Source organism: Phyllostomus discolor, chromosome 5 (genome assembly GCF_004126475.2).
Source record: "Phyllostomus discolor isolate MPI-MPIP mPhyDis1 chromosome 5, mPhyDis1.pri.v3, whole genome shotgun sequence".
NCBI classification, from domain to species: Eukaryota; Metazoa; Chordata; class Mammalia; order Chiroptera; family Phyllostomidae; genus Phyllostomus; species Phyllostomus discolor.
The window spans coordinates 21,045,536-21,064,331 of NC_040907.2; the positions used below are offsets into that span (position 1 = coordinate 21,045,536).

Sequence of the window (18,796 nt, forward strand, 5' to 3'; positions counted from 1 at the left end):
GATGTCTAAAAATACAGGTGTCCAGGCTCTGACTACCAGGATTCTAAATCCTTAAGTCTGGTGGTGAGACAAGACTTAATGATTTGATTCCTGGAGGGGCCAAGAGTCTATGTCTTTAAAAAGCCTCCCGGGTGGTTGTGAGGAGCAGCTGGAGTTGAGACTGGACTCCCGTCATCTCATCGGGTCATGTCTGGAGCCCCAGCTCAGCACGTGACTGAAAGAGGCTCTCAAGAAATTCTTAAGTCTGTGCTATTAATTGTTCAGTCTCCAAACTTGCAATGTGATACTCACATGACGACTTACCTTCTCTGGGAATTTTATTCTAATTTTAACCGCTGTGTCCTGAGCAACCTTGAGCTGTGCCAGACAGTGAGGCCCTGTTGGAATACAGCTCCGATGCAGACAGCGGAGTGTAGATCCTGCTCTAAGTGTTTCTGGAGGGAGAGACTTTCCCCACTTCATCATTAGTATACACTGTACGTGGGGTTTTCTTGGGACATTTGCGGGTGTGGCACTTATCACCATATTGCCTGCCTGGGAATTAGGTAGCTTTGGAATTTGGAAGGAAATAGCAGTTCTATTGTAAGTTTCATATAAAATTTCTATAATTGTTGTGAGAATTGAAATACAAAATTAATACTTGATTTCTTAAAGTAATGATGTTCTTAAAATAGTTGTATACAAATAGCCATACCAGCCGAAACCTTCATCTTTTCTGTTTTTACTTCCCCCCTCCCCTGACAGAAACTACGCCCGGCTCCGACCGAAGCCTCTGGAAAGGTGCAGCCTGACTGAGTGGGTGGACAGGAATCAGCGCAGCCACCCGCGGTTCCAGAGTCTCTGAGACGGCGTCCGGGGCGGCTCGCTTGCCACGGCCCGTCGGCAGTGGGCTCCCCTGTTCAGCGTCCTGTCCAGAGCTGCAGCTCACCTTCTCCTGCTCTTTCGTGCTTTGGAGATTTTGAGTTCTATTTTTCACAATATTTTTATTTAAAGAACTTGTCGCCTTTTGGAAATGCCCATTACTGACTTGAATTTTTTGTATAAAGTTCGTGTGTGTGTGTGTGTGTGTGTGTGTGTGTAAGCAGTGTTTAGTTGTTACAGTTTTTGTTTTTTCCTTTAAGTTGAATGTGGCCGCCTCCTGAAAGCCAACATTAAGCCAAAACACCCCTGGCCTAACAAAGCCCCACCTTCGTGCAGGAGGAAAGTTTACTGGTGCCCAAAGGAAAGCATCTTCTACTCTCTGAGGAAGAGATCCTTGGTCGGGCTGCAGGGGGGTGTTGCTCCTGCTCACCCCGTGTACATGGATACAAGTCACTTTTACCAGCCCTTCTTACTTTCTTATTTGAATCTCTCAATCCTGTCAAAATGTTCGAGTTGGTAATCTGAGATATTTGAAGCAGGATGGGGCAGGACCAAAGTCCTGTTGAAAGGACACATTAAAAGAGTAAATCTTCTCTCCTTTTTGTGCCTGCTACCTGCCTTTATTTTTTGGCTTTTATTCCACTCATTGAATTTGCTTTGCACAATTGTGTTTGCAGACCTTACACATGCTAACCGACGGCAGACTGCTGGCTAACCTGTGTTGGTTTGTGGTCTCATAACTCTCCTGCCTTCCTTCAAGGGCTTTCCTTTTTCCCGGTGACCGCTGTGCTCTGGGGTCCGACAGGCGCGCTCCTGTGAGCCGCGGGTGCGCCTCCTGAGCACAGTCTCCCTGCTCTCTTCGTTGAAGAGCTGGTCTCCTAGGGTCTTAACTTCGGGGCAGGCCAGAAAGCCAGTGCCAGTGAGGTGTCCGCTCATCCTCAGTGTCATCTGCCAAACCCTAACTTGAGGTACGAGGTCACGTGTTAGTGAGCCTCCCACTACAAGAGAGACTTTGGAGAGGCCCTCCTGTTTCCATTGTAACTCAGCAAAACGTGCCTTGGACCCTGGATGTTACCTACTCATTTGGTCAGACCTCTGAAACGCCCCCTGGTGTTTGGTGAGATGTTACATATTCCTGTAAAGGGTTGAATTAGAGACCTAAAAAGTGGACTCTAGAGGACACCCGTCCTGAAAAGCCAGTGCTTGAGGGGACAGGATTAGGGGAAAAGGACTCCTGCCCCCACAGAAAAAGACTCCGAGGTCCTTCCCGGCAGGTTTCGCCGAGCTGCTGAGGCGGCTCTCGTAAAGCTATGAGGACGCCTGTGCACAAAGCGCTTCCCAACCCTACATGTGGCCTGATCTTGGTGCTCTAACCCGAGGGACAGGCTTTGTGCAGCCCTCCTAATGCATGTCTTAGCAGCTTGCTGTTTCTTAATGGACAGCTCTAGGCATCTTCTGGGTGATCCTGCAGTCCAGCCTTCATGCTGCTATTCTCGTTCTGTGAAGGTTGCACGTGGTCGCCGAAGTGCAGCCTGTGACACTGGGCTAGCTGCCTCTGCCTGGTTTGGTGGTTTCATCGGCCCCGTCTCCGTGTGTGAGGGACCCATCTGAAACATCCTGCCCTGCTATGGAGACGGGCTTGGGGAAAGCTTGGTCATTCAGCCACCAATAAATGTAGATGGATGCCTCTTAAGTATTTACTGTTTTTATGCAGTTAAGGATTCTCTACTCTTTGGACATTTGGTTTAATTCTGAGACCAGAATGCTAAAAAGTTCTGTTCAAAGGCAAGGGTCAAATCTGTTTTTGCCGTTGTCAGCCATGAGTCACTTCTCCAGGTTTCCCGAAATTAGCTTGAGAGAGACTGAGACAAACATTGACCTTTGGGAGCACAGCGTGGCTGCTATAATCATATAGTTACTTTCTATTATAATTATAGCTGGCTGGTTCCCCATGGATAACCCAAGCCGTAAAGGGGCAGTGCTTTGCTTCGGCAAAAACCTAAGGCTCGTGTTTCTGCTTTCTTGGTGCAAAAGGGTTTCACTCTGAATGTGTAATGGGGGCATCGCCTTTGCCAATCAAATGAGTGACAGGTTAACTCTAAAATGTGACAATCACATTTCCTCTTTGCTCACATAATTCTGTTTTTCCAAAGCTTTAGCAGCTTAATTAAATCTGTTGGACTGGAGGAGGAAAAACTGTTCTCAAGCAGTTTGCACGATATTCTTTAAAGAGGAAGAAAGCTAAAGAAACTCATCATCAGGCATGCTCGCCTTAAAGGTGGTAGTGGGCAAAATCTGGAGTTTCAGTGTTTTTAAAGATGCATATCTCATGTTTGGCATTGGCCTCTAAGCCTAGTATTTCATGGGGAATTCTTGCTGTATTTTACGTTGTGTACATTTAACTGCCTGACTGGCTTCCTTCATCCATGAAGACATTCTCACCACAGGGGGGTTGGTTGATAAAGCAGAGTAAAAATGTACTGTTCGTGTGGTTTACTTGTATTTTTGCCTCTAACGCAGACCCTGCGCTGCTTGAGTTGTTGTCAGGATCAATTATGAAACAAGTTTGGTGCCTCCTCTTGATCATGTTTTTCCTCTTGTAGCAGTTGTGTTTAATGTCATTAAAAAGAAATAAAAGTTCTCGTTAGTGGCATATGTACTGGGACCGTCTGCTGCAGGCTTTGAAGGGCGGTTCCTTCCTCCTTTGCGTAGGTAGGTTAGTGGGATATAGGAGGGGGTGGCAATTAGTGGAACGTGGTACTGGGGAGGCAAGGGTGTGCGCTCCCTGTTCTTCGGAGGGTAAATTACAGTGTTGAGAAAGGCGTTCCAGCAGTGGAGAGAGGCTGAAAGTGATGGGGATTTGCAGCTGCATGTAGGGCACGTCAAGAGCCTGACATGGGGAGAGCCTGAAATACCGCTGCGCTGCCATTCCTGCGGAGGGGAGAGAGGGCTCGGCCCATTAGACAGGCATCGCCTTGCATTCTTCCCATGTCTGCGTGGCCGACCTCCGTGTCTCTGCCACCCAGACAGAGTTCGCCCTGATTAAGGAAGATGCTCTCCTGGGACTTTCTCCCTTTGAAAGGGCTGTGAAGTCAGAATTGATAGTACGAAATGGATGGTTCTTTAGAAATCAAGTGCTCCTAGAATCTGGGCTGAAGGTTGGATAAGTACGGGTAGATGGGGGAGGCACACTGTTCCTTAGATCCTTTTGTGAACCCGAGCTTCTTAGACTCACCCCCCAGGGGCAAGGATGAAAGGGACGGCAGTAATAGCTCGGCACCTGTGTCAGCCAGTGCTTTTTAAATCTCAGCTCTTGCTGAGAAAATAAGTGGCAACATGTTTGGGCAGGCTTTCTGTGCTGCTGCTCTATAAATTTTATCTAGTATATATTTTACAGTCCAAGCAAAAGGTTCAGTTTAAATTTGCTAAATACTATTTGGTGTTCTTGTCTGGACCTGAGGGGTGTCTGCTCCGCACGCCTCTACTTTGCTGCAGTCAGGTAGACGAGCCCGTGTCCAGTAATTGCGTATTTCCTTTTTAGCGACGTGAGTGTGGGCTTCAGAGACCAGGCTGGCGTCTCTGAAACGGTGTGTCCCTCCCTTATCCTTAGTTGGTTCCATGTTATGGGGAAGGGAGGAGAAACAGACCTTCTCTAAAAGGGATGGGCTCATTCTGTAACGATTCTTTAAAGCATTCTCCTGTTTTGAGCTTTTATAGGGAGAAAAAATACCCAGGCACCTAAAACTAGAAAAAGTTCCCTGCTCTTCTGAGTGGTGTTCTGCTTTTCTAAGAGAAAACAATTACTCCTAGGCCCATTCCAAAGCAGGCCTGCTTTGTGTGCCAGAGCACCTCTTGGGGGGGGGGGGGGGGGCGGATTTCCACTTGTCACAGGAGGTGTCAGCTGGTCCGGGGTGGAATTCCTCAATGAACAAGCCCCTGCCTCCTCAGTCCTCCCCACCTGCCCTCCCCCGTGACAGCTGGAACATTCCATAGACAGAAAACCTAACCCTCCCTAGCACCCATTAAGAAGCGGATGGAATGCAATCATTTGGATAATCCCCAAAACAGTCCATGTGTTAGTCCTGCTATGTATCATGAAGGAACTATTTGTATGCAAAGATCTTCAATTTAGCTTCAAGTAACATTTGAGAGTCTGGAAATATACTGTTGGAGCTCGGTGGGGTTGGAGCTGGGGATGGGGGGTGGAGGGCGGCATCCCATTTATATACACAATTTGTTCCTGGAGGCCACTTGAAATCAAAATCCAAAAACTGAAATAGGTTTAAAGGAGGTGAGAAGTAAAGTGGAAGTCTGAATTTACCTATTTCTGTAAAGAGCTGAATTAGAGATCTTGAGTGGATTCTAGAGGTCATGCATCCTGAAAAGCTAGTGCTCGAGGGGACAGGACTAAGGAGGAAGGGACCCCTGCCCCCACAGAAAGACTCCACGGGCCTTCCCTACACCCTGGGCTCTTTCTTGTTCCTGCCCACACCCCTAGTCAGGTGTGGTGGGGGCACCTCGGAGTCTGCTGCTCTCACCCTTTGTTTTGCACAGATGAGACCACCCTACTCCCCGAGTAACTGGCCTGAAGTGTTAGGTGCATCCCAAGGCGAGTAACACACTGAATCCCTGCCTGTCAGTCCGGCATTCTCCCCGCAGGCCTGCTGTCAGGTCTCCCTCTCAAAAGAATTTGCCTGGGCCCCTCCCACAGTGAGGAGTCTGCGGAGCTAAGTGAGTGGTACAGAAAGGACCACTTCCCAAATCATAGCTGTGGGGTTCTGCGCCATTACGTTGATTCAGGAAAAGTTCAACTGTTAGAAGAACTCAGGAGTGGAGGGAGCTAATTAATTAAAAGGCAGTGGAGTTGGAGCCAGGAGTGGTGTTCGCTCGTCTCCCCTCATCCCCTCCGCTGATGTGCTGCAGACACATTGGGGGAGACAGGAAACTGCCATGAGCAGTGCTTCCTGGATCCCACCCACGGCTGTCTCCGCCTGGTGCTGACTTGGGGGCTTCTCCATCACTTGGCGCTGTGCAGGCAGAGGACCTGGGAAGTAACGCTCGGAGGTTTGGCTTAGCGCTCCGTGTGCTAATGGGTTTCCCACTCAGCCTCTAAGACCTGCTTTCCTTCTGCTCTCCCAGCAGCCTTCCCTGAGCTCAGACATTTTCTGCCGGAGCTCTTGCTGGTTCTGACCAGAATGTTCTGGGTGCCCTGAACATGGCTTGCTCCTTGGCTAAAGGCACCATCACTCTACCTTGCAGCCTGCTGTTGGGATCGGAATGATGTTCCTTTCACAGCCCAGAACAGCATGCTGCGCACACTGAGCTGCTCTGTGCACACTGGGCTGCTCGCGGCAGGCGGCTCTGGCAGTTCCTCCTTGCTTCCCTCCTCACCCCTGGGAGAAACGGACGGACGGCATTCCTCTGGCCAAGGAAAGCACCCAGCACCAGCCGAGGGGAAAGCCCTTTGTTTTAAAAACTGAGCACCAGCCTGCATACCTCTGTGGTGAGGCAGCCTGAGCTTGGTTTGGGGGGCGGGGATGGAGCAGCTATTTTCTCCTCCTACACGTGCACCCCCATCTGTTCAAGATTTCCCTTCCAACTCCAGCTTGGCTGGCAGGCATGTCCCTAGGAAGCTGCAGGCCAAAATGGAGAGAGAACTGACTGGATGCCAACCGCCAGAAAAAGAGGGCAACGTTTGGGCATTTACCAGACAACAAGCATGTGCCTTTTCATTTTATCTTTTATTTTACATTTAAAAAGTGGTTATTGCTCTAACTGGATCAGAGGTAAGGACCTCTCCCCTAAGGAGCCTTGGCCTTGCAGCCCCGTTCAGCAGGGATGGAAGTCACAAGACAATGAGTGAAGCCTCATGCCCTCCCATGAGGAAGCCCTTAGGATTGCCGACATCTGCCTTTTTCCCTGTCCCTCCTCCCTCCCTATGCTTCACACTCGGGCAAAGCAGAGTGGTGGCTGGCCCGGCCAGGAGAGCTTTTGTAGACCAGAAGGAAGGGGTGGTCACTGGGTGATGGCTTTCAGCTCTCTGGCTTGGGGGCTATTGCTCTTATTCAGTTCAACAGGTATCACAGAGCACCTACTGTGCGCCACGCTCGTGCTAGGCGCAGTCCTCCCACACTCCTGTCTGGCCACTGCTGGAAGATGCAGAGGTCCATCTCTTCCCGTGCAGGCGCTCAGCAGCCATAACTTGTCTAGGGAAGAGTTTGTCTTCCCTTATCAAGCACCATTTTTGGGGGGGGCAGTGGGGAGAGACACCTGTCACCTCGCACCACACAGACTCTAGGGAAGGACATGAGGACCCTGGGTAGCTTTCACAGAACCCTGGGTAAGATGGCAAGGTATGGGGACCCCAAAGGCCAGGCCTGCCTTCCAGCAGCTTCCACGACAGCGTGCGTGACTCAGCAGCCCTCGGGATGCCCCGTGGGAATGTGCCTTTTCAGTCGTCCAAGCTAGCGTTGAAACAACTCCGAGAGACTTTTCCCAAGAAGAAATGGGGCCCATACCTTCCAGGTGTCTTTCCCACTTTTCCTTCTTAAAACCCCAGACCAAGGGTTTTACAGTCCAAATACGGGCCGGAGAAGACAGGATGCAGGCAGCCGGCGCGGGGAGCCCTTCCACCCTCAGGAGGGAAGCCCTTCGATCGTGTCTTCCAAGAGACAAAACAGGTAACGTGTCACACACTCACAAAGTCTCGCCTCACACCACAGACCAGTCCTCGATGGCCAGACCCAGAGAAGGCTTGACAGCAGCCGTGACCCTGCCAGCGGGCACCCCGTGGCGTCCCTGGGGATGCTCGGTCTGAACGACAGCTTCGGTCCCTCTAGGTTCCCGTCGTCTCCCGTAAGCTTTGTGCGTCTTCTCCGGGAGAGATCCAGTCCAGGAGACGAGAGGAGGCAGGAAGAAGGCCGTGTCTCATGCAGCTTTGCCTGTTGCAGAATGGGGCCAGGCCTTTGAGTAGTGTGGCTTGCTTATTTTTTTGCAGAATTAGGGTTTGTAGTGCAGCCTCCTTCACCAGACTTGGACACGGGTGGGGGAGAGAGAGACGAAGGTGCGGCTAACTGCACTCCCTCCACCGCAGTCCCCCCGCCCCCCTCCCTGTGCCTGTGGGCCTGGGGACCAGCAGAGAAGAAAAATGAAATCCTTCTCCCTGCAGACGGGGTCACACTTCTATGACGTTCCCCGAGAGCTTGTTTGGAACCTGGGAGGGAAACGTGAGAGAAGCGGCCAGGGCTGATTGAACGACTTCTTGTGAGGCTGGAAGCAGAGAGGGCAGGAGAGGGAAGGGAGCAGCAGGGCCTCCGCCTAGAAGCCCAGCTCTCGTCCTGTCCTGCCTGGAAGGAAGGGAGCGGCCCCACCCAGGTGTCTCATCTCTGCCTTTCCAAACCCAGCCTTGAGCCGCTCTCAGCCGAATGGCCAAGTCCGGGTCCTGGACCCACAGTCCCTGATACCAAGTCCACCCCCACAGAGCCATCCTGCTGGCTGGTTCTCGCATCCTGCAGATCTGCCTCTCAGCACAGCCTCAGCCACAGACACTGTTGAGGTGCTTCTGGAGATGGGGGTTAATAAGAGGCTTCAGGAAAATGCGCCAGAAAGAGAGAAGCCAAGAGACAGGACGGAGCGCCAGAGGGTGTAAGGAGATGCAGGGAGGAGGAAATGTAGAGAGGGCCAGGTGTTTGTTGGATAATCATCGTCAGAACCATGAGATCCTCTCACATCCTCTACTGCCTGTCTTCGCGCTGCTCAGAGCCAGAACTGGGAAGGGTTCATATCTGTTTTGCACAAGAGGAAATGAAGGTACAAAGTAATGAAGCACCTGCCCAAGGTCGCACAGCACAGCCGGAGTGGAAATGAGCTCCAAAGCCCTTCTCTTCTCATCCCACACCAATCAAGGGTTCTGCCCTCCCCATTCGCTTCCCCGGCCCCCACTCTTAACCCCGGCTGGCCCCTGGCTCCCTGCAGAAGGACAGGATCCAAAATCAATTTGCAGTATCCCCTGGGTTACACAGGCAGCAGCCAGGCTTGGCTCTGTCCAGCTGTAGGCATGCCAGACCCCGAGCTGACCCCTTCTGCCGTCCAGGGACTCCCAGTGCAGGAGCCCTGGGGCCACCCACTGGGGTCCCAGCCTGGCCCTCACCTTGCTGCGGAGAAGACCCCCGCCCTGGTGCTCGGGCGTGCTGGTTTCTGACGCACTCTTGGCTTTCTCCTTGTTGTTATTGGGTTCGTTGTCCTTGATAATGTCATACTGGCGGCAGAAGAGAACAATGACGCCTGGGGGGACAAGGCAGAGCAGTCAGAGGCCTCACCACCTGCTTCGCTCCCATGAGCACTTGCTGAGCTCCTGTTAGGTGCCGAGCTCCAGATGGTTTCTCACCTGCACAACTGCCAACAGTCTGCCTCTGGCCTCCGGCTCCTGCGTCCAACCTGTGCCCTTGCCACCCGCCCCTTCGCTGCCGCTGGGTTGGCCTTCTACAACACACATGTGAGCGTGTCTCCTCCCCTCCCCCCTTTTAAATCTCGGAATCCTCCCCTTTTCTTTTAGGGGAGAACAGACACGCATGCCAAGCCCTGTGTCGGGCACTGGCTTACCCTAGCTGACTCGCCCCTCACAGCACGGGGAGGGCCCGTCACTGTGCCCAGGTGAGGAGGGAGGGTGCTGACTCGGGGCTTCGACAGCTCACGGGAGGCCGCTCAGGGGCGGAGCTGGGATGCGCGCCCCGGGGCCTGCCCCCTGCTACATGCTTATGAAGCCTCACAACTCCCCCCGCTCCCTTCCCTGTCATCCTCACAGAGTTACGTGACAATTGTAAGTTAATTCACTATGTTTAATATTGTTGTGAGGATGTAATGCTATCTGTGTTAAGTCTAATACTGCACCCTAAGCAAACCTCCTCTTTTGTGGAAACCTTTGTTTCTTCCTGCTCTTTCCCAAGTGCCTGTTTTTCTACGTGCCTGTGGAACACTGTTTTCCAAACTCCCCTACCTGAGAGAGCCGGCCCTCCCACCCGCCATGCTCACACAGCTTCGGCACGGCGGTCGGGTCCCTCAGAACAGACCCCAGTCCACTGCACCGCCTCACCATCCTTGACTCCCCCACTTTCCACCCTTTTCCTTGGGTCCCAGCTGCACTGATTCCAGAGTGAACTGAATTTGTTTCTTGAACACACGGTGCCCAGAACACCCTTCCTTCCTCTTTCTGGCTGCCTGGCGAACTCCTGTTCACCCTGCCACGCTCAAATTCATGGTACCGCTCTTCGTGCCTTCGCTGCTTTGACTCCCTCTCCTCTGCTCCCATCCTGGTTCTATTCAGCATTCGTCCCCTTGAATTACAGGTAAGTACGGGCCCCGGCTGCTCCCAGACGGAGCTGCTTGGGAACACGAGGCTTCTCTTCTCCGTCACAGCTGTAGCACTACCGGGAGCGCACTGTCTGGAGTGCAGCACTGTACAGAATGGGGCGGCTGCTCAGACCATGCTGGCTGAGTACAAAAATGAAACTTGATCTGTATCCTCAGGGAGCTCACAGATAAATGGGAAAAGAGCTATTAAGTCCAACTAATTTATGTAAGATGGGCTGAAGAGTGGCAAACAACCCTGGCCGGGTGGCTCAGTTGGTTGGAGCATAGTCCCGTACGCCGAAAGGCCGTGGGTACGATCCCCGGCTGGGGTGCACGTGGGAGGCAACCCATAGATGTTTCTCTCTCACGTCGAGTTTCTCTCCCTTCCTCTTTCTCTAAAATCAGCGAACACATCCTTGCGTGGGGATTAAAAACGGGAGGAGGGAGCCCTGGCTGGCGTAGCTCAGTGGATTGAGCGCGGGCTGGGAACCAAAGTATCCCAGGTTTGATTCCCAGCCAGGGTACGTTCCTGGGTTGCAGGCCATAACCCCCAGCAACCACACATTGATGTTTCTCTCTCTCTCTCTCTCTCTCTCTCTCTCTCTCTCTCTCTCTCTCTCTCTCTCCCCCACACCCCTTCCCTCCCTAAGAATAAATAAATAAAAAATCTTAAAAAAAATTCTCCCTTTAAAAAAAAAAAAACGTGAGGAGGGGAAACTGAGCTGCGGAGACACTGAGGCAGGGGTGACACGCTGGTGCACAGACTGGGGAGGGTTGATGGAGGCGGTTCCCGAGCCAGTGCTGAGGGATGAGCAGGTAAGCGCGTGTCCCGGGCCTGAGCTGCGCCGGCCTGCAGTGCCCGGAGGCCCAGGAACCCAAGGCGCCGTGGCCAGAGGGCAGAGGGGCTGCGGCTGTGTCGCCACGAGGCAGTTCTCCATCTGCTGTTTTGTTGGTGGGGGCTGAGTTAGAGAAGGGCTCAGATCCGGTCCCCAGAGCTGTCCCAGGCAGGACTTGGAAACTTCTGACCTCTTAGCTCCCTCCAAGCCCTGTACCGTTTGTTTTTATGAGAGTTGGGGTCTGCTGAGGGTCCTCCCCGGCCCGGAGGTTGAGTGGAGAGGTTCAGAGGCCAGACTCACCGGCCCACATGAACAGGACCACGACGATGATCAGCACCTCGCCCGTCTGCAGCTGCTGGCTCCTCCCCATCTCCTTCATGGTCACCTCATCTGTGGGGGAGAGACAACAGGGCTGGGCTCCTTCCCCGCCCCCCCCCACCCCCCACCCCAGCCCCAGGCCCCCGCCAGCCACTCCTCTGTGGCCAAGCCCAAGACACTGAGTGCTGGCTTCTATAGGTGCCCATGAATCTCTCAGAAGGAAGTTGTAGCCCTGGCTGGGGTGGCTCAGTGGACTGAGCACTGACCTGCAAACCAAAAGGTTGCCAGTTCGATTCCCAGTCAGGGTACATGCCTGGGTTGTGGTCCAGGTCCCCAGTTGGGGGTGTGCAAGAGGCAACCGATCGAGGTATATCTCACACATCGATGTTTCTCTCCCCCTTTCTCTAAAAGTAAATAAGTAAATATTTTTTAAAAAGTTCTAGAACGGCCCTGGATGGCGTAGCTCAGTGGATTGAGTGTGGGCTGCGAACCAAAGTGTCGCAGGTTCAATTCCCAGTCAGGGTTACATGCCTAGGTTGCAGGCCCCGGCCCCCAGCAACCGCACATTGATGTTTCTCTCTCTCTTTCTCCTTCCCTTCCCTCTCTAAAAATAAATAAATAAAATCTTTAAAAAAAAAGTTCTAGAATGTACTGATAGTTACTTGGGGTCGAAGCAATAAGACAGTCCAGAATTAAGTGTTTATGTACCCAACCTCCCATTGCTGTGGCCCTGACCAGCCCTTCCCCGCCCTCCCCACCTCCTAACAGCGAAGGAGCCTGCCTTTGTTCTTGGAGGTCATCTTCTCCGCCTCGCGCGGGGTCTTGAAGAGCACCGGCTCGCTGGCCGGACTCTGGCCCTGGATGGAGATGGCCTGCACGTGCACGATGTACTCCGTGTCCTCCTCCAGGTCCCAGAGGGCGCACGAGCGGGTGGTGGTGTTCACCTCCTGGATGAAGCGCAGCATCCGCACGTCCTTCTTCTGCCAAGGCAAGAGCCCCCCGCCGGTTCAGGGCCCAGTCAGCACCCCGCTCCACGTCTCTCTGGTGGCGACAGCGGGCCTGCCCGGCTGCCATGCTAAGCCCTGTGCCCATAGGACCTGACTTCTGCCTTCCCTCATCTCTGCGGATACCACCATCGCCGCTTTACAGATGGGGAGACGGGTCAGAGGGCAGGGGAGCAGCCCAAAGCTGCATGTTTCATGAGGACCGGAGCCGGGTCCAAACCGCAGGTCTATTTAACATCAAAACCACACTCCTAATTCTCGGGCTCCAAACAAAGGCTCTAGAGCCCTCCCTCCCTGACTGAGCCCCTCTGGGGCCCCCCTTTCAAGCCTTATGTGCGACTCTCTGCCTGTCCGCCTTGCTCCTCAGTCCTCCCCCTTTCTCCTGCCCCATCGGCCACTGCTCTCTCGGTGTGCTCTCCCCTCCCCGAGGGTCACCTGCTGAGAGATGGCAAATCCGATGACAACTTCATCCTCCAGGACATCCCAGCTCACCACCGCGGAGTTGGCCTTGAGGTGCCTCACGGTGACATTCACTGGGGCGGAGGGGCTGTCTGGGGGCAGGAAGGCACCTGAGCCTGAGCGCCCCCCGCTGGGAGGCCCAGGCCCTCAGCCTCGGGAGGGGAAACCTGGGGCAGGCGGTGCAGTGGAGGGAGGAAGAAACAGAGGCCTCCGTGGCATTTGGGCCTCAGTCCCTCGGTGGGCAGCAGGGCGGGGCTGGAGAGGCCCCAGGCTCCTTGTGTTCAGGGTGGGAGCCTCAGATGACCCCTCAACTGGCCCTGCCAGGGGTCCAAGCTGAAATTGAGGGGCCGGGGCCACAGCTAGCTATAATGGAGGGGCGTTAAGAGGTGGGGGGGCTGTCTGGGGAGGACACAGGTAGCCAGGGTTGTAGGGGCTGAAGGTTAGTCTGATGGAAAGCAGTCAAAGGAACCCTGGTCCAGTGCTCTTTCCACAGTGCTGCACTGTCAAGTGGGTGACCTTGAGGAAAGGGGTGAGACGCATGGGTCAAGAGGCAGCAGGCTGGGGCGAGCCCTGGGATGGGAGAGAGGATGAAGAGGGGGTCCCCCGGACTGGGGTGACCCAGGCAGAGTGAAGCGAGAGGGCCTCTGTGAGCTCGAGGGGCAGGTGGGGGTGGCGGGGAGGCCGGTCACTCAGAGCAGGAATCAAGAACACAGGGTAGGGAGGGCCTTCTGGATGCGGGACGAGGACGGAAGGGGTCACCTGAGAAGGGAGCAGGAGGAAGTGGTGGGGCAGTGGGGTCGGGGAAGGAAGAACCTTCTAGGAGAAGGTCAGTGGGGTCACACAGCCTCTCTGCCTCGCAAGGGGCAGGGGCTGCCGGGGGAAGACCTGGGCCTGAGCTGCACCCTCACCCCACAGACGAGTGGATCCGAGATCCACGAGGAGACAGAGCCAGACGTGGACCCGGAGCCAGAGGGACACAGACAGGTGGCGGCATACACAGACTAGAGAACAGTCGAGCGGGGCAGCAGAGACAGACACACAGATGGAAGCAGTGAGACAGACAGTGCTGGGCCGTGGAGAGATGGGCAGAGGGAGACACCAAGTAGGAAACGGCAGCCAGAAGGGCCCGAGACAGGGCCTCAGGGAGGCTGAGCGAGGATGAGGCCAGGCCTCACGGGACAGGCCAGACGCTGAGGGCACCAGGCTAAGGGGACCACCCTCGCCCGCCAGGTGCCATTGGTGCCAGTCCTGGCACACGTCCTCACACACAGGCTCACGCACACCAGGACCCCACCAGGACCCCGTTCCTCTCTGACCTGCAGAGTTGACCTGCAGTCTTTGGGGACAGGGAGAGAGGCCCACGGTGGGGGGACTGGTGTCCTCAGATGCCCCCGCAGCCCATAGGAGGGAGCCAGGGCAACTGAGGCAAAGGCCTAGGCTCAGGGCAATGGAATGAGGCGACTGAGGATCACAAGACTCATGCCCCAGGGCTGGGGTGGCTGGAAAGGATGGGGAGGGGCTAGAGGATGGGACGGGGGTTAAGATGGCAGGGAAGAGGCTGAGGGTGGCGTTAGGGAGCAGTAAGAGGGTAGAGACGGGTTTCCAGGGAGCGGGGAGCAGGAAGTGGGGGCTCCCGCCGCCCGGCCCGCGCCGAGCCCCAGCCCAGGCCCCCTTACCCGCCTGCACGAGCGCGAGGCAGACGCAGCCTAGCCACAGGCGGAGTGTGGTGCGGGGCGGCCCGGGGTGCATGGTGGCGGCTCCGGCCGGCCGGCCCGGGGCGGCGCAGGGGGACGCAGCTCTGGTGTCCAGCGGCCGCTGGCGCTCGCACTCCGGCCCGCGGCCCGGCCGCCCCGCGCCGCCCCGCGTCGCTTGCATGTCGGCTCCGCGGACAGCGACTCCCGCGCGGCGGCGGCGGTGGCGGCGGCGGCAGCCGCGTCCACGTCGGGCACCCGGGGGGCGGGGCGCCCCCCGCTGCAGGGAGAGGCGCGGGGCGGAGTGAGGGCGGAGGGCCGAGGGCGCCCCCACCCACCCCGCTCCCGACTCGGCCGCGGGGCTCGACAACTGGCCACTCCCACCCTCTCGCCGGTGCAGGAGCGCAAACCGGGTTCTCCGTGCCCCACCTGCTCAGCCCCAACCTCGCTGCCCCTCTCCCCTCACAGAGCCTGGACCCAGACCCCACCTCTGCTCTCTACGGAGGGAGAAGGACAAGTGCTGTGGAGATGCCTCTCTCTGCCTCTTTCATCCTTCGGCTTTGGGGGTCCTCACCCCTCCCTCTACCCCAGACCCGAGGGGTAGAGGGAGGGGTGGGGCAGGAGTGAGCTGGGGGCATAATCACAGCAGGGATGGGGTGACTGTGGAGTGCAGGGTAGGAGCTGAGTGCACACAGTAGGGGCTCTGGCTCACTGGAGGGCCTAGCTCTGTGACCTCTGGCTCTGTGACCTCTGGCCAGTCCTTCCCCTTTGGGGGCCTCCCTTTCTATCTCCATAAGGAGAGCGGCAATGAGCCTTTACTGGGCGGCAGATACTGTGCGAAGGGCTTTACTTGCATTATGTCATGACATCTCACCGATGAGGCCTTGCTCTGCTGTTCGAATTTTGCACAGGAGGAGACTGCAGCGGTCACTTGACTTGCCCAAGGACCCTCCGCAGAGCCAGGATTTGAACACAAGCTGATCTGATTCCCGAACCCGTGCTCCACACGACTGCCACCCACCTAAAGTGGGCTCGGTCACCCTGGGATCCCTGAGATCCTAGAATACTGTGCCAGCTCCTTCCCACCCGGAGAACGATCTGGAACAATCTTTTCCCAAGAGCAGGGGGAGGGAGGAGCAAGCGGCTCCAGTGCCCCCACCCCTCCCTCACCGCCTGGCTGAACGCTGCGAGCAGTGAAGAAGCTAATGGCTCTAAAGGGCAGGGGCTCTGGAGCCCTGGCAAGCAGCCACCGTTAAGAACAGGGCCTGGATGACCCCTCCCTCATTACCTTGGGACACCCATATGCCTGCCACTGTCCCTACCTCAGTCCCACACCCCATTCTACCCAATCCACTTCTTTTCAGGTCTTGGAGTGCAAGAAAAATGCCTTCGCCCGCACCTGCCGTCTCCTCGACCAAAGGAGGGTCTCTGAACACTGGGCAGCTAGGGAAACTCCCTTCTCCCACCCTGCCACACTCTCCACCCGAGTGCCTGAGAAACAGGTTGAGGAGAGAGGCACAGATGGGGGGGGGGGGGCTCAGGGCCCGCAGCATGGAGGGGCTGCCCATCTCTCCAAATGAGCCCCTCTCCCCGCTCTCTGAAATTTCACCATTAGAAAGGCATTCCTTTGGACGTTAAAGGCCTCCTGGTCTTCCAGAGGCCCCTGGGAGGGCTAATCCTTTATGAGGGGACCCCTTGCAAAGCTACTCCACAGACTCATCTTCAAGATCTCCCCACTCCCCCTTTTAGGTTAAGAAACTGGGGTCCAGAGATGGAAAGAGCTTGGTGCAAATTCACACCGTGAGTCAAGAGCACCAACAGAACCCTCATCTCGTAATGCTCACCCCCAGAACTCCTTGTGCTGGGTCCGGAGTTCCTACTTCATCACCTTGGGAGGGGTGAGAAGGGAGGGGGGCAGGGGGTCTTGCTGAGCAGTGAAATCTCATTGGCCAGCCCCTCAGTACCCCCAGGCCTGCTCTGCTTGGCAGACTGGCACTCCCCCAGTCCCATCGGCTTCCTCAGCCACATACCTTGTTCTGGAGTGCTTCTCGGTCGTGGCCCTGATCCAGAGGGCAGTCCCCTGGTCCGCCTACTTGGGATAGGAGCCTGGGAACCAGAGCGCCTCTCTCTGTCCTTTATCTCTTCTTTCTCTTTTTCTTTTTCTTTTTTTTCTTCTCTCTCTCCTTTCTCTTTTCTCTTTCTCTCTCCGGCAGCTGCTTTCTGCCCCACCCTACCCGGCCCCGCCCAGCCAGCTGCAGCTTGGCCCCTAGGGACCCCCTCACCCACCAGGCAGGAAAGGACAACCCAGGGCTTGCAGGAGCAACTGGCTTTTCCTTAGGTCTCCTTTCAGGGGCCAGCAGAAAAGAAAGGGGTCATCTAGAGGGCACAGAGCCCACTCCTGTTTCTGCTGGGGAAAGGAGGGAGGGACAGGGTCCTAGTGGGGTCTGGAGTCCGGTCCAGCGCTGGGGAAAAAGGAGCCTCAGCACCACCTGCTGGTCGCTCTCGGTATAACCCCAGGTAGATGTAGGGCATTGGGAGGGGGGAGATGGTTATGTCTGAGAGTTTGAGAGGGATGGGGAAGGGTTGCTGGAGTTGGGACAGGAAAGACGGGGAGGATGTGGGGGCACAACCTCCCCAGACCCCATGACACTTGGGGTGCTTGGGCATGACCTCGATGCTGGGAAAAGTCCTGACGCTCGGAGTGTGGCAACCCTGGGAGGCTGGGTTGGGATCTCTCCCAGCTGGGAGGGAACTGGGGAGATCTAGAGGCACCCTGGCTGGTCTCAGGAAGGAGTCGTCAAGGCCATTTACTCTGTGCATATCTCTTAACGCAGAGCAAAGAGCGGCAGGTGCCCGTGAGTGCTTGTTGAATGCGTGGAACAATTTTGCTCTCTCAGCACACATTTATTTAACACCTATTCTGGAAATACAGCCGTGGAAGGATGGATCAGTGCACGAATGAGGATCTGAGGGGGGTTGGCAGGTGGGCCTCTGCCCTCCCAAGCCGCACCGATGTGGGTCCAGTTGGAGGACTCCCCAGACATCCTCTAGGGGGCTGGCCGGCCACTTACACATTGACACCTGGTGAGGTCAGGAGCGTTTGGATGCCCCTGAGCATCCAGAGCTTCCCAGAGTCCCAGCACCTAACCCAGGCTGCAGGTACCGCAGCCAGATCCCAGGTAACCATGGGAAGGCTCCTCTTTGCTGCCTAGGATGTCTGTGGCCCTATGTAGAAGGCCCCTGGATGCACACACCCAAAACCACGTGAAGGATCAGGAGAAGGGCAGGACATTGCTTTGGGGATATAATCATCAAGCCCCCACTAACGACTTGCCTGTTTGTCCACGCAATGTTGAGTCTTAGGCTGTGTGTTATTAGCTCCTGTTCCAGATAAGGCAGCTGAGGCTCCCACATGTGTGAGCATTTGCTCTGAGCCACACGGCCGGGGAACTACAGAGCCATGTCTCAAGTTCGGTTACGGGGCTCCAAGTTTAGGGTTCGGTCCAGTCTGCCCACCTCCTTCCTTCACCTCTGAGGGTGTCTCAAGGCAGAGGCCCCGGGCCAGGGAAGACATGCATTCTAGAAGACACGCGTCCTCCTTCCCTGGAGGGCCTGAGGGGGCTTGCAGCTCATAGAGACAGTTGCTAAGCTTAGGGTCCAGACCACAGCTGGGAAGGAACCCGCCACTCCTCCAACCCCATCCCTGTGCCAGCCCATTACATACACAGGAGAAACTTCTTTTGAATCCTCTCAACCCTGAGAAGTCGGGATTGTTATATCCATTTTACAGATGAGGAAAATGAGCTCAAAGAGAGGAAGTCACATGGCTGGGAGACACTGGTGTGACCCGTCTCATCCCCCACACCCCCCTCACAGCAGTGATGGGACCAGTGCAGCTCCACGTGTCCTGAGTACCTGTGCCGGGCCAGCCTGGTGCTGAGTGCTGAGGCAGACTGGTGATGGGCCAGACTGGTCCTTGCCCTTGAGGGGCTCCCATCGTAGAGAAGGAGAAACACATTCTTAAAATATAGAGAGAGTGGACTACCCTCTGGACCAGGAGGCACCAATATTCTACAGGGGCCAGAAGCATTAACTTGAAAGGAAAAGCATGGAGGGCTGCTGGGAGGAGGTGATGCTTGAGCTAAATGACTTCTGACAGTCAGGTGAGGATTAGTCAAACCAGGGGAAAAGGACAGAGGGGAAAAAAGAATATTTGGTCCCGAGGCCTGGGAGAGCTGTGTTTCTGTGGAAGGGAAACAGGGTAGGGTGGGTGAGGTGG

At 55.6% G+C, this 18,796-nt stretch overlaps 2 protein-coding genes across 5 annotated transcripts in view; one reads left to right on the forward strand and one right to left on the reverse strand.

Moving 5' to 3' along the window:
- Positions 1 to 3,506, forward strand: part of LOC114498075 (S100P binding protein) — a 30,589-nt gene extending 27,083 nt beyond the window's left edge. For 3 of the 4 annotated variants that reach the window (XM_036025723.1, XM_028514155.2, XM_036025722.1), the window contains one exon: positions 745 to 3,506. In XM_036025723.1, coding sequence (XP_035881616.1) covers positions 745 to 844 — 100 coding nt within the window. In that variant the 3' untranslated portion in view covers positions 845 to 3,506. The remainder of the gene's footprint in view (positions 1 to 744) is intronic. The other variant, XM_028514154.2, reaches the window with a different exon arrangement.
- Positions 3,507 to 6,583: 3,077 nt separating this feature from the next.
- On the reverse strand, positions 6,584 to 14,783 carry FNDC5 (fibronectin type III domain containing 5). Its single transcript, XM_028512777.2, has 6 exons — positions 14,503 to 14,783; positions 12,803 to 12,918; positions 12,145 to 12,343; positions 11,346 to 11,435; positions 9,011 to 9,144; positions 6,584 to 8,645 (listed from the first exon to the last, which is right to left on the reverse strand). Exons 1-6 carry the CDS (start codon positions 14,699 to 14,701, stop codon positions 8,640 to 8,642), a joined length of 744 nt encoding a protein of 247 aa, XP_028368578.2. The 5' UTR covers positions 14,702 to 14,783; the 3' UTR covers positions 6,584 to 8,639.
- Positions 14,784 to 18,796: the final 4,013 nt, after the last annotated feature.